The sequence below is a fragment of the Gossypium hirsutum genome, chromosome D08, assembly GCF_007990345.1.
Source record: "Gossypium hirsutum isolate 1008001.06 chromosome D08, Gossypium_hirsutum_v2.1, whole genome shotgun sequence".
NCBI classification, from domain to species: Eukaryota; Viridiplantae; Streptophyta; class Magnoliopsida; order Malvales; family Malvaceae; genus Gossypium; species Gossypium hirsutum.
This window is the reverse complement of record NC_053444.1, coordinates 24,253,480-24,269,191: the sequence shown is the minus strand read 5'-3', so window position 1 is coordinate 24,269,191 and position 15,712 is coordinate 24,253,480. Positions and strand designations below refer to the sequence as shown.

The 15,712-nt window shown below is 32.3% G+C and overlaps 1 protein-coding gene across 1 annotated transcript; it reads left to right on the top strand.

Moving 5' to 3' along the window:
* The first annotated feature begins 3,753 nt into the window (after positions 1-3,753).
* LOC107918434 (uncharacterized) lies at positions 3,754-4,561 on the top strand. The gene has a single exon (XM_016848003.2). It carries the CDS (start codon positions 3,794-3,796, stop codon positions 4,427-4,429), a length of 636 nt encoding a protein of 211 aa, XP_016703492.1. The 5' UTR covers positions 3,754-3,793; the 3' UTR covers positions 4,430-4,561.
* The last annotated feature ends 11,151 nt before the right edge of the window (positions 4,562-15,712 follow it).

Genomic DNA, 15,712 nt, shown 5'->3' with positions numbered 1-15,712 from the left:
CCTAACTCACTGGGTGTGACAGTTTATTCCTTCAAAATAAAAGTGTTTTTTCATCCATTGCAGTTTATGCAAGTGTTCTTTTCAAAGGATCGTATTTTAAAATCTTTTCAAATTTTCAACACTAAGACATTAAACAATCAATTCGGTACCAATTTTTGGGCGTTGCGAGGGTGCTAACCCTTCCTCGTGCGTAACCGAGTCCCGAACCTATTTCCTCAAATTTCGCAGACCAAAATTGTTTTCAAGGTGAGCCGATCACACCCCAATAAAGGATCGGTGGCGACTCCAATTTTCGTTTTAAGTCGACTACTAATTTTTGTTTTAAAAAAAATGGTTTCGACACATATGTTTTGTGATATTATGACATAATACTATTACCAATATTCTGATCACATGTTAAAACACAATTACTGTCACCATTTTCTTGAACGCATGATGAAAAGCATGCCCATTGTTTCTGCTAAAACTGATTGCATGTTAAAGCATGCCTACTGTACTAATTTTGATTCTATTATGCCATAATGCATTGCATGGGGATTAGGATGATATGTAAGGAGGAATTCATGTAGTTTATCTACAATTCTGGTTGCCTATCCACATATTTATGACAGTTTATCTACAAATACTAGTGGCATGTCTACAATGCGGTGTGTAGGGATGGACAAGTTCTAGGGAACTCTTATTGTGGTGTGTAACAGATGATGGGTAGGAATTTTCTCTAAAATTGAAAAAAATACACTGTTAAACATGAGCATGTACATACATGATATAATTTATGTTATATGTTATACTGTGTTACTATTAGCTTGATTGCTATTTTGTCTTACTGCAATTAAAAATCTTATGTGTTAAGACTCACACTGAGATCTATAACTCACTATTTAGTTTATTGTTTTTATAGAGAATCCTCGGTTACGATTTGGACTCGGCATACAGAGGATCGTCTTAGACTTTTTATTTTACTTAAAGAGTATTTTTACTTTAATTTATCAATTTTTATTTGGGGACTTTGATAATTTATTTGGATTGCAGCATGAGTTATTTTTGGTTGATTTTAGTTTGCATTATATGCAAAAACGTTTGAAACTGAACAAACTTATGATTATCCTTAAATATGCATGAAACCTGGTTTTAAATATAAAATTGATTAAAAACATTGAAATTGGATTTCTAAAAGGATGTTTTAATCAAGAAATTTACAAAGTTTTCAAAAACAAAAAACTTTTATAAATTACAAATTAGTCTCTAGACTTTAAACTAGTTTCATAGGAAACATTTTATTTTGTTTTTGTAAAATTTAAGATCAACTAAGTTTTTCAAACGATATAAGAGTTTTTACAAGATAACCCTAACCAAATTTAGCTTAAAGCCTAATAATTTTTATCAAACTAAGAAAATTACACAAATGTATTTTCTGTAGGATCAACAAATGATTTCAAAAGTAAACTTCTGAATCTGATTATTTTACTAGACTATTACTATGACCCATATGACCTTTAGAATCTGGACGTAACGTCTAAGCCAGGTTAGGGACGTTACAATCTACACCACTTAGCCAACACCATGTTACCATTGTTCATTCATTCAAATTTGGTTTCTTTCTCCATTATTTTTCTTGATCAAACCTCTTAATCTTTATTGAAATTCTCAGTTTGATTAAATAAATCATTAAAGATTCATAAAAGAAAAATATTTAAAAATAAAAAAAATTAATTCAATAAGCTTTTTAGTCCAGTTCAACCAATTCGTATTGATTTGCATGTCATTGATCAAACCCCTTTAATTGGATCGATACTTGTGTCGATTCTCAATCCAACTCACTAGTTTAGTTCAAATAACATACAAAATTTGGAACTTGGATAGAAAATTAAAACAAATGAAATAAAAATATATAAAATTATGGTAAACTACCTATTTAATCACTCAAGTTTACGTGTATTCCTATTTTGGTCACCCGTTTCCAAAATTAGTTATTTTAGTCACTCCCATAAGGCATGTTGTCAATTTTAGTCTCTCTATTGTTAAATACCTTTGGTCACTAAACGGAATGCTGACGTGGCGATCTTTTGATTGGTATAATAACAAACTTCACCCTTAACACCTTGCACGTTTTGCTAATTTAGTTCAAATTCTAAAAATTTCAAAAAATTTAAAAAATTGAGAAAACATATTATTTATTATAAAAATACATACTAATATAAAATATTTAAAAATATATAAAAGTCTTAACCTCAAATGTATGTTTAATTGAGTAAAAATAATTTTCAGAAAAGAAAAAAGAATTTTAAGTTTTCAGATAACAAAAAAAAAACCATTTCTTCAGTTGAAGATCATTTCAATTTCTTCAAAAACCTCTCTTCGATTAGTGAAGAATTAGTAAGTCAAATATTATTTTAATCTCTTTTTATGGTTTGAAACTTCCAATTTCTTCAAAAGCCCTTTTCGAGTAACACGTTTTATAGCTTCAAAATAATTCCGGAGAAGACATGAGTTTCAAACAAAATAGTTCTTGGGTTTTTTACTTCGTTCAACAATGGATTTTAAAACCTTTAAAAAAATTATGGGTTTTACAAAAAAAAGTTTATGGGTGAAATTTTAAGAAAAAAAATGATAGTGGAGAAGTTGAGAAATTTATGAGTTTAGAAATTTTGGCGGAGAGGTTGTGAAAAATATCCATACGCTTTGAGCAAAAGAACCAAAACAAACTTGATCTATTCAACTAAACCCTTTTTTCTCGGTTTCGAAATCTTTTTTTTTTTGTTATTTTAATTAAAAATATAAAAATTAAAATATATTTACATAATTTTAACGCCTGTTGTAATCTTATAGGCTTTAGATTTTAATAGCCAAAGATAATTATACTTTTATGTCTTTTTATAATAAATAATGTATATTTTCAAGTTTTTAAAATTATAATTTTTTTTAAATTTTAAATTAAATTGACAAAATGTGAAAACAATTAGGGTTAAATTTGTTAAATTTTTTTAGAATTAGGACAAAATTAATAGAATGTGAAAAGTGTGGAAGATTAAATTTTTTATTATACCAATCAAGATACTGTCACATCAGCATTCCATTTAGTGACTAAAGGTAGCGACTAAAATTAACAACTTATCTAACAACCGTAATTAAATAACAAAATTTTGAATTGGATGAACAAAATAGAAAAGCGAGTAAACTTGAGTGAGTAAATAGGTTGTTTACCCTAAAAAATAATTGATATGAATAGCTATTTATTATGCTATTCCTTTTCTATTTTCTATTTTCTATTTTCTATTTTGTTTCACTTTATCAAATGGGTAATAGTCTATCTTATACCCCACCCCATCCATTATAACACAAAATTTTTGAACGCAGTAAGATGAAAACATTACTCTCTTTCCTAATCTTTTTTATTTCTTCAATGGCCCTTCCTCATGTTCAAACTCGATCACATCGCGATGCGTTCCTTCAATAGAATAGCTTCTAAACTCAAATTGAACATGCTATATACAAAAGAATATATTTTTGCCAATTTAGTCTTAATTTTATCTTTTATTAAGGGAACCTCATTGAAACCCTATCTTAAGTTTCTAAAAATTAAAACCAAACGTTTACTATCTATTACCAAATGTTGCATTCAAGTTAAAAGTAGTTTCACAAATTAATAAATAAAAACCTTTCAATATTAATAACACTATTATTGCACATTCCCACCTATATATAATATATCTCTTTCCATTGATCCATAAACAGCTCGCCAACACAAAGAAAACAAAGGCTTATAGATTATTTCCTACTAAAATCTAGTATAATGCTAGTATTGAGAAAGCCATCGCCTCTACTTTTAAATTTAGCATTCATGGCTATGTTTATCACTGCAGGAAACACACAGAAGCTGTTGCCACCATTTGCATTTGCTCCAACAACAGGCCTGGCATTTTTTCAGCCTGGTGAAGCTCAAAAGTGTTGGTCAGCCCTTTCCAGCAGTCAAGGTTGTATATTGCAGATATCTACTTCTTTTTTCTATGGACAAATAGGGGTTATTGGCCCCGCTTGTTGTCAGGCCATCACTCATATTAGTGATGATTGTTGGCTTAAAATGTTCCCTTTCAACCCCTTTTTCCCCCCATTTCTCAGGATTTCTTGTTCGTCTCCAACACCACCTGTAGGACCGATATTGAATGGCATCAACAAGGTGTCGTCGCCATTGCAATATGGAAGTGAAGTTGATAAATGCTGGTCTTCACTTTCTAACGTTAATGGGTGTATTATGGAGATTTTTAATTCACTTTCCGTTGGTCAAATGTTTACTATTATTAGTCCTGCTTGTTGCAATGCCATAATGAAACTCAACGACGTTTGCTGGCCTAAATTGTTCCCTTTTTACCCGAACTTCTCTCCATATTTGAAGAACTACTGTGGTGGCACGACAGAAGCACCTAAATGAACTAAATAACCTCAACTAGTTCAAGCCCTTACATAGAGAAAATCCTACAAGATTAGATTGTTTCTTTTTCTTCTATATATCATTATAGATTTGAAGAAAAAAAAAACATTACTAGAAATATCAGAATGAGGATTTTTTGGGGGGGGGGTAGGGCTGACTTTTGATTCTTGATAATAAAAATATGGTTTTATATTTAATGTAATGTCATTATAAAATTTTATATACAGTCACAGTATGTATAATGTTAAAAATTTTAACTTTTGGATTTATATTGGCAATAAATGATATAAGCACCCATGTCAATAATTATAATGTTATATGTTAAAATTTTTAATTATTTGCTTTATGATTTTAAGCATGTTTTGAATGTTTGTGAAGATAAAGCCCAAATGCATTTGTCCTCGTATTAACTAGTTACGGATAACGCCTTTAATGCATACGAATTAAATGATAGTTTTAAAAAGGGGATATTTTTCCTTTCAAATTGGGTATTAGTAAGGCCAATAACTATGTTGAATGGAGTTTTCTCGATGCCATGATGATTAAAGATCGACTTCCATATAAGTGGGTTGCTTTGATCACATATTGCATATCTATTGTTTCCTATTTTACTGTTGTTAATAAGGTTGATTCTTGAAAAGAAAAATGATAGGTTCATTCTGAGCTGTTTTTATTGATATGTAATAATTCATTGCGGCAAATTAGGTTTTTTTTTCGATATTTATTGAGCTTGATTTCGAGTAATTTGATTATATTTTTAGTAATTTTCTGTTTTAGTAACTTATGATTAATTTTAATAAAACAAACATTTTTACATGTTTCTAACTGTTTCAGTGATCCGTTAGGCCAATCTGGGCCTAGGGAAGGACTAATTAGTTTATCAAGTGTGCAGGACACCGTTTTAGGCCAAGGAACACAAGGGACGACTTCGGTGTCACGACATCAGCATATGATGTCGCAACACCCAACATTGAGCCAACAGTAGTCCCATTCGATGTCCAATGTCGCGACATCCATACCCATTCGATGTCCAATGTCGAGGGTTAAATTATTGTTGAGGGAGTTTTTGTCTGCACAATGCGTATTAAGTCATTTAATCACCTGTATTTGACATAATATGGTCATAAAACACCAGAACTATACATAGTAATGTTTAAGGTTAATTTTGGGGAGCTTTTTCCTTAGTTTAATTCTTAGTTTTTAGTTTAGGTTTTGAATTTTGGGAATTTTTGGCTTTTGCTTTCAACTTGGATTCAATTTTAATTCAAGCTTTATTTTCTACAATTAATCTTTAGATTTTTGGTTCTTTGTCTTCCAATCGTTGTTCCCTCGACAACTATTAATTGGGTTTTCAGCTTCAGTGCTCAATTGATAGCACAACGAATCAAAATTTTCATTTCCCTTCTCTTTAATTTGATATTTGTTTGAATGTCTGAATTTAACTTAGGGAAAATTGCATTTAGATTTATGAGGAACTAAACCCTTAGGGAGATTAATGGTCGGAGGTGGAATTAATTAATTGAGGAATTAGAGTTTACTTTAGAATTAGTTGGATTAAATTAAGTGCGATTAAACCCTAGGATTGACTACCCCATGAAGTTTTTTAGGTAGATTAGGTCGAAAGAATAGTTTACCAAGTATATTTTAATTTAGCCCGATTTAAACTACGATGTCGAAAGATAAGTAGTTTCTGTCGATTAGTTGATTTAGTTAGAGGCTAAAAGGTAATAACTAGGTTAATTATTAGCTAATTCATCAAAATCCTAAATATGAGGTTAATTATGAACACTAATGTGAGTTAATCTTCTTTCAACATATTGAGTGAATTCAATTGTTTGTTTAATTTTCTTAAATTTATGATATTTTGCTTCTTAATTTTATTTTGGTTTATCATACTATTAGGTGATTACTGTTTAGACTTGTTAGAGTAGAATAACCTTTAGTTTAATTTAACCTCCCTTGGGTACAATACTTAGAACACTTTCCAAGTGTTTCGTTGTAAACTTAACTATATTACAATCTCACCCATATACTTGCGAACACCACTGCTATTTTATATCTTTTGTTGCAATATTTTTAGTCAAGATGTTCGCACATCTGGTGGGTGGTCAAGTTCCGTTGTCGGGGAGGCTTTTACATTAGGCTAAATTTTAATTTCTATATTTAATAGGATAAATAGGAAAATTTCAAGTTAATTTTTATATTTTTAATTTTATTTTGGTTCGCTAATATAATTTTTTGTGTCTTTGATTACAGTGTATGACTCGGAGTGGGGGCATCCCAATTGAGCCAAATCCTAAACCAAAGAGAGCTTTAAGACATAACTGATGACAACAACATATGCAGAATAATCCACCAGCGGTAGTTGATCTACTTCGAGAAAATTTGCTATTTGAAGATACAATTGAACCACCGCCACCAGCAAAAATCTGAATAGAGTCACCTATGGCTTGACAAGAAAGAACTTTGAGTGAGTATGTGTTGGATATGGTGCCCTAAGTGTCGTATTTTCGTCTAAATTACAGTTGTAATTTTTTCAAACATATTGGTTAATAAAATTTAATGAATTGCATTAATACTTTGTATATTGTCCTCACATGGTTTTTGCACGTAAAAAAAATGGAAGCAAATGTTACTCATTAGTTGTCTAATGTTTAAACTAATACTAAGCAATATTACGTGGTCAGATCGTATATTTTAAGAAAAAAATGATGGTTCTTTTGTGTATCTACTCCTATATATTGATGACATGTTGATAGCAGCCAAAGCTGAATGAGAGATATAAAAGCATGCAAATTGTACCTAAGTCAGAAAGAGTACATTGAGAAAGTTCTTCGCAGGTTCAATATGCATAATGTCAAGCCTGTTACAACTCCATTAGCAGCCCACTTCAAACTTTCATTGGCTTTGTCTCTACAATCAGATAATGAGATTGACTACATGTCACATGTTCCATATTTTATTGTAGTGAGATCTCTATTGTATTCTATAGTTTGCTCACGTCAATATTTATCATATGCAGTTAGTGCAGTTAGTAGATACATGGCGAATCCTGGTAAAAAACACTAGAAAATAATTTAGTGGATTTTTAGATACTTACGAGGTACTACAGATGTTTGCTTACAGTTTGGAAGAACTAGAAATAGAGTCATTGGGTATGTTGATTCTAATTTTGCTAGAGACCTTGATAAAAGAAGATCTCTCACTAGGTATGTCTTTACTATTAGAGGTTGCACAATCAGTTGGAAAGCCACTTTGTATACTACAGTTGCTTTGTCTACTACTAAAGCTGAGTACATGGCGATTACTGAGGCTTGTAAAAAAGCTATTTGGTTGAAGGGACTCTTTCGTGAACTCAGTAAAGACCTTCAGATCAATACAATATTTTGTGATAGCCAGAGTGCCATCTTCCTTACAAAGGATCAAATGTTTCATGAGAGAACAAAACACATTGACGTTTGGTATCATTTTGTGCCTGATATTATTGCTCGTGGTGATATTGTTGTGAGTAAAGTTAGTACTCATGATAATGCTACAGATATGATGAGTAAGTCACTTCATATAACCAAGTTTGAACATTGCTTGGACTTGGTTGGTGTTCATTTTTGAAGAATACCCTTAAGGGGTTTCGTGGAAGAGGTGGAGAACTTGTTCGTTGAGAGTTTGTGGTGAAGAACTTGTTTGTTGAGAATTCGTGTTAAGGTGGAGATTGTTAGAGTTGTATGACCCAAATTCTAAGAGATTGCTTGCAAGTCAAGTTAAACAAAATATATTTTCTTTCTAGAAGATTTAGTATTTATTAGTATGATATATTTAGCATTTGTTAGCATAATATATGTGACACCCCTAAAGTGACCCTAGTCGGAAAGTGGTTTCGGGACCACTAAACCGAGTCATAAAGATAATTAACCGTCATAGTTGACGCTCATTATATGTACATATGCATGTGTGAAAATTTCTTGTTTGAATTTTGTTAATTGTAAGTGAATTTTATTAAATAGGACTTATGTGAGAAAATTTAGAAATGTGCTAGGCAAATGTGAAGTGGCCTATTAATGCATGTTATGAAAATGATGGGTTTGCATGTCAAATTACCCAAAATTTGAGCTAGTGGCCGGCCATGCTATGGGTGGAAACATGTTGGGAACATGTTGGCTTAGTGTGTTATGTTAGAAAGAATAAATAAAGGGTTAGTAATTAAGTAATGAAAAGGGAGGGGTGATGAAAACAAAGTTGTCTCATCCATCCCCCCCCTCCATTTGCCGTAACTAGACAAAGAAAAGAAAAAAAAAAGGAAAAAGAAAGGGTGTTCATCCTTTAACACCTTGGCCGAAAATTTGAAAGAGGAAGGAAGAAGAAAGGTTGAAGAGATTCGGCCATGCATGTAACTAGGCTAAGGTATGTTTGATGATGTTCCATGAGATGCATGCATGTTTTAGTTGTTAGTTTGAGTTCTACCTAGCCCATGGTCTAAATCTTGCTATGTGATGGAGATGATATTCGGCCATGAGTGTTGTCTTTCTTGGTTGGTGTTTCGATGTTGTGGTGATGAGGCATGAAGATGATTGAGCTTGAGTGTTTAATAAAAAGGTTTGGATGTGAGAGTGTGTGAGGAGTAGAAATGAGGGGTCTTAGCAACTTCATGAAGGTTCGGCCATGGTGCTTCAATATTGCACTTGTGTTTAACCCTAGGATTAATTAGTTATATGGTTAGTATGGGTATGGGTGACCGAATATGAGAGCATGAATAGATGGAGAGTTTGGTGAATCGATATGTGGTAAATGTTAAGTGTTAAATGAGATAGAAATGATAGATTAATGTTGCACATTCGGCTATAGTTAGGCATGTTGATGATCTTATCTTGACTTAGATAATTAGGCATAAAAGGGTGGTAATGAGGTTGAGGTTGTTGAATGGTTAGTTGGGTAACAAATGAAGCATTCGGCCATCACTTGGGAGCTTATGTGATGTTGAGTTTAAAATTAGCAAAGGTGATTACCGAATGTCCAAGTATGCATATGCATGTGTGATTAGATTATTGATAGTATGGTAATTGCATGAGGTTATTAGCCGAATAGTTAAGAACATAAAGTAGCAAGATGAAAATTTTACCATGTCGTTTCGTATGTCATAAAATCATTAAAATGTGGATACCAATATATGTAGCAAAGCGGTTAAATGAGTTAATTTATTTGTTTAAGCTCAAGACTCTAAAGGAGAGGCGTCCAACAAGGGAAAGGAAAAAAGTGATCGAAGAGCCGTCGTAATCGTTCGGCAACTTCCGAGGTAAGTTTTAAGTGTTTAAACGTTGAGTAAATTCAATTATAATAGGACATGATGAGTTGATTTAGTAAGATATGATATGGCCATGATATGTTCTAAGCTCAAATGGTAAGTTCTTAAGTGTTTGAGCTTGGGAATTTAAGGGTAATTTGAAATAGTCTGCTTCGGACAGCAGCAGTAACGTGACTTTAGAAAATCACCATAAATTTATGGACTTGAATTAGAGCTTAATGAGACATGAAATTAAAGCTTAATGAGTCTAGTTTCTTATAAAAGAAACCGTGTAAGCAAAGGAATTTCCGATAATGAGATATTTAAAATTGTGTGAGACGGTGTCAGAATGACTCCGAAATCCCCTGTTCTGTTTTTAGAAAATCATTATAAATTGTACAAAAATGGTTATAAGATAAAATTTATATGCTTAGACTCCTTAATGAGTCTAGTTTCAAATGAAATCAAATACAACACATTTTGAATTCTGTAAAATGAGAAATTTGATTCGTAGTGAAGAGTGGTCAGATTAGTCAAACAGTGAAACAGGGGAAACTTTAAGAAAAATCTGGTATTGATTGGCCAAACCTAAAATTCTGGAAATTTTATGGATGGAAGATATACGAGTCTATATTCAGGAAAAATTAACGGAAAGTGATTTGGAGTTTTGTAGCTCCAGTCATAAATAATTTAGTGACTATTGCTCAGGAAAAACAGCTTGTGCTGAATTTGAGATTATGTTGTGAACCTTGATAAACTTGTTTTAGTTGCTCACAAGCTATTGATTAAACCCATACTTGAATTCTAAATCGTGATATTGTAAGTTTATGAGTATTCGAATATGAAATGATAGTATGGCCTAATGGCCGATGTGATGAATGTGAAAGTGTATATATGTGATAATGCCTAATGGCCGATGTGATGAATGTGAAAGTGTATATATGTGATAAGGCCTAATGGCCGATGTGATGAATGTGAAAGTGTATATATGTGATAAGGCCTAATGGCCGATGTGATGAATGTGAAAGTGTATATATGTGATAATGCCTAATGGCCGATGTGATGAATGTGAAAGTGTATATATGTGATAATGCCTAATGGCCGATGTGATGAATGTGAAAGTGTATATATGTGATAAGGCCTAATGGCCGATGTGATGAATGTGAAAGTGTATATATGTGATAATGCCTAATGGCCGATGTGATGAATGTGAAAGTGTATATATGTGATAAGGCCTAATGGCCGATGTGATGAATGTGAAAGTGTATATATATGTGATAGGGCCTAATGGCCGATGTGATGAATGTGATAAGTCCCGAAGGACATTTGTGTCAGTACTATATCCGGGTTAAAACCCCGCAGGCTTTATGCGAGAATATTATCACTGATTAATGTCCGTAAGCTTCGTGCTCGTACTATATCCGAGCTCTAAAGACCCGATGACTACGTGTGGGGATTTTGTCCGGGTAAGACCCGATAACTTCGTGTGGAGATTATGTCCGGGTAAGACTTCGTAATAAGAATTTCTTATAAATATATTCAATGCGAAAGGTTAAACAGGTATGTACTCCAAGTTTATATGTGAGCTTGATTTGCACTAAATCATAAGGTAGTTATGTGACGCATACGAGAGCAATCTATGAGACTATTCCTATGATTATGCGACATCGGATCAGAGTGAGAGGTTATGTGAAATCATACGATATATCTATGTCACATGAGCTCACTTTTATGTGAAAGTTTATCTGCCTATTGTATATGATGAGATGTGCATATTCGGTAAAGGGATGGTATGCCCGAAGGAAGAGTGAAATAAAAATACGAACAACTATGTTATAATTTGATTGTTATCTGTTGACACTGCTTACTCCGTTTACTCTGTTTCCTCTATTTTATAGATCTCATTGCGAAGCTACAGGCTCGGGGATTGTCAGCAACTAGTCACACTATCACTATCCACTGTTTGGTACTGCTATGTTTTGGATTATCTTATGGCATGTATAAAATAGACTAGTGGCGGAAGAATATTTTGGTTAATGTATATAGCCATGCGAAAATGGCTTATATATGTTTGAGCATAATGTTATAATCATTTGGTATGGAATGGTTAATCACTATCATAATTTGTGCTATTTATGCTAAAAGGGCTAGTTGAATCATGGAAACTATGAAATAGGTAAAGTCTACCTTAAAGGCAGATGCTGGCAGCAGCAGTGATGTAGATTTGGAAAATCACTAAAAATAGTAGAATTGGAATTAAATAATGAATAAATTATTTAAACGAACCTTGATGAATCTATTTTCATAGGAAAGTAACGAAACGATCATATGAACAGTATGTTAAGAGATATTCAGGTTCTTGTGAGACAGGGCCAGAACGGTTTCTGGATTCCCTGTTCCGACTTTGGAAATTCATTATAAATTAACCAGAGATAATTAGGAGTCATGCCATACATGTATAGATTCCTCTCTGAGTCTAGTTTCTATAGAAACAAACGGCATCAGTATTGAAGCTCTGTGCAGGGAGATATCCAAGTCGTAATGCGCAAAGGTCAGTGTAGTCGATCCCTGTAACATGGGAGACTTTGACTAATAAACTGTACTAATTGGCCCGACCAAAAATTTTAGAAAAAAATATGTAGATGGGCATATGAGTCTAGTTTCAGGGAAAAATTACGAAACTGATTTTTGAGTTGTGAAACTCAAGATATGATTTTTAAGGTGACAGTGTCGCAGTTAGCCAACTGCCTGGAAAATTTTAAAATGGACTGCGATAGTAAGCGAATTTAGTCTGTGAACCCCTCGTGTCCGACTCGGGCAACGGTCTCGGGTACGGGGTGTTACAATATATTTGACATTGATTAGAATTAGGTTTTTTTTCAACCTATAAATAGATGTAGTCAAAACTCCTCTTGTATTATTCGAATTCGACATTAGTGAATTTTTCTTCTCCCCTGCCCATAATATATTTTCTTTCCATGTTCAAATTTTTAATAGCATGCTTGTTGCTTATATTCTTACGTGAACTATTTAACATATTAGTTTTCCTTATGCGTGACTTACATTCACGCAAGTTGTATGTGTGGGCGATTAAACATCATGTGAACTACTAAGTTCATCTTGAACTTACCATGTTTCTTGATTTATTTCTTTTAAGTATCAAAAGTTGTTTTGAACTATGGGAAATGGACTAAACCAGGTACTGCTGATTTAGTTGCAAGCCTCTTAATTGTATTTTTATAACATGCACATGTCGGGGTAGTCCGCAGGCTAGTAAACTAAGAATATGGTTTTATTGTATTTAGCTGAAAATCTTTTAAACAGAAGATAGTATGTATGGTTGGATTAAATATGCATTTTGTAAACTTTTAAGTATGCATCAAAAATGAAAAAAGTTGACAACTCATGTTATTGCACATTCTAGTAAGTTGAATGTCACAAAATCATTTAAGTATTCGATACTAACACCATCTTGCTTGGGTCTGGTGACTGGATCAAGCAAGGGTTTTACAGTGTAGACTTGTTAATGTAGAAATTAGCCTTTAGTTTAATTTAGCCACCTTTGGGAACGATCCTCAAAATACTTCCCAAGTGTTTCATTGTAAACTTAATTATATTATAACCTGACCCATATACTTGCGGACACCACTGTTATTTTATATCTTTTGTTGCAGTATTTTTAATCCAGATGTTCGCACATCTGGGCGGCGGTCAAATTGTTACCAAACTGAGATTTGCATTAGGGAGATTCGTTGTTGCCTTATTGACTTTTAGTATGTAGCAATAAATATTTAAATATAATGCATAAATTCAAATTAAATTGTTAATTTTTCCCTTAAGATTAATGGCTTTAAATGCTTAATTTTAAGATTTTTGACTTATATTTTAATTTTCTATCTATGGGATAGATTGAAGATTTGAAGCAAAAAATTGCTCAAGAGTTTGAACACAATTTGGAAAAGATTTGAAATTTGAAGTAAAAGTGTTATTTTCTTAAGTCGTAGGTGCGCCTTATCAAGATGTATTTGATATTTTTTTTATATAAATTAGAAAAAAAAGATAAACTTGATATTTTGATGTATTTTTTATAAATATTTTATAATAAAGTGGATGTCTATTAGGATCAAAAGTTTGATATACTTTAGGATTGTAATGCCATTAGAGTAAAAGAATGAGAATTTATACATTTGTTTTTTTACCATGGACATGGTCAGTATCAGACTCCTTATCTAAACCCGTAGTTTGTTCCACCATTTTTTCTCGTTCAGCTAGATTGACAAAGTCAGGGAATCGAAGTGTAACTAAGGGAACTCTAATCTCGTCTCTCAACCCACAAAGGAAATGTTGGCAACTCCCCTTCTTGGTAGGAACCATTGCCAGCGCATAACTTCTTTGGCATATAAATTCCCGTTCATAACCTACCATCATTAATTTTCCCAGAGTCAATGTGACAAACCCTTGCTTCCGATATTCTAGATACGACTGACCCATATAGTTTTTCTTAAATTCATTTCAAAAGAAAGTCCAAGTAAACCATTTAGTTGGGATAGAACGAGTTATAGTGAGCCACCACTGATACGCTTCTTCTTTCAATAAAGAAACTACACATATTAAACTTTTAGCAGACATACTCTCTAACTACTGAAAAACTCACTCAACAATTTCCATGAAAGAGGCCATAAACCTTCGGATCAATTTTGAACCTCAAAAAGACACATTGTAGGTGTAGGGCACAATGGTAATGGTACAATAACCATCACAATATATAAATTCTACCTAAAGCTCATTATGATTGGATGCATTTAAGATTGTAAGATTTAAAACTTTAAGTTAAATTAACTTTGTAATATTTAAAAAGTGTTGTCCTAACACTCTATTTAAAATACTCTACTAATTTTTAACTACTAATTATGCTTAAAATGGGAAAATCAATTATCCAACGCTTAATCCCCATTTCCTTTACAAAAATAATTTCACCTCTATTTCATTTATTTTCACTTTTTTTTTATGAATTACTCAAGAACTAGCTTAAAGTAAGCTATACAAATCACATCCTCGTGCAAACCATTAATAACAAAATCTGGCGGAGTAACAAAACGATGCAGCCCCAAAGGAATACTTTTAGCACAATTAACCAAGCAGTTGGCTACTTTATTTCATTTTCTGTAAGTATGAGGTATAGTTATTCAATTTGCTTATGATGTATAATTAAGACTTTGTCTATTATTTGGCATGTTTCCTTAACCATGCAATTTAGTTTGCCATGTCTTAATTTTTTTTTATTTCAGTTCATTCTTTAAATTTAGTTTGGTTGGCATCGATATTATTTTCAATATAGGAGCACTTCTATTTAAGAATTGGGGAGGGGTTATGAATAATTCTAAACATTGTATAAGAAAAATCTCAACTTCCTAATTTCCCTAGATTTCCAATTTAGTCATTTTTACTCCATCACTTATCATTCTTAATTAAGTCCTTCAATTGTTTAGAATAATATCACTTAAAATCCTTCCTCAATTATTCCAATCATAAAGTAGTTATCCACCACTTGTCCAATTAAGACACATTTTTTTTCATAATTTAAGTATTAGAAAATTCCCACAACGGTCCTTCTACTATTTCACTGTACTATAAATTTAAGAATATACATAGATATCACAAAGTTTACTATTTTCTTTAGGATTTACTATTCATGCACCCTAATGATGTTGTTATTGACATCAGAATTTCGAGATGTTTGATGGGTGTTGAATCCACAAAAAATAAGAAATCCTATGTCCAAACCCATTTCTTCAGTTGAAGACCTTTTTAATTTCTTCAAAAACCTCTCTTCGATTAGCAAAGAATCAGTAAGTCAAATATTATTTTAATCTCTTTCTATAGTTTGAAACTTTCAATTTCTTCAAAAAACCCTTTTCGATTAACATGTTTTATAACTTCAAAATAATTCTGGAGAAGACATGAGTTTGAAACAAAATAGTTCTTAGGTTTTCTACTTCGTTCAACAA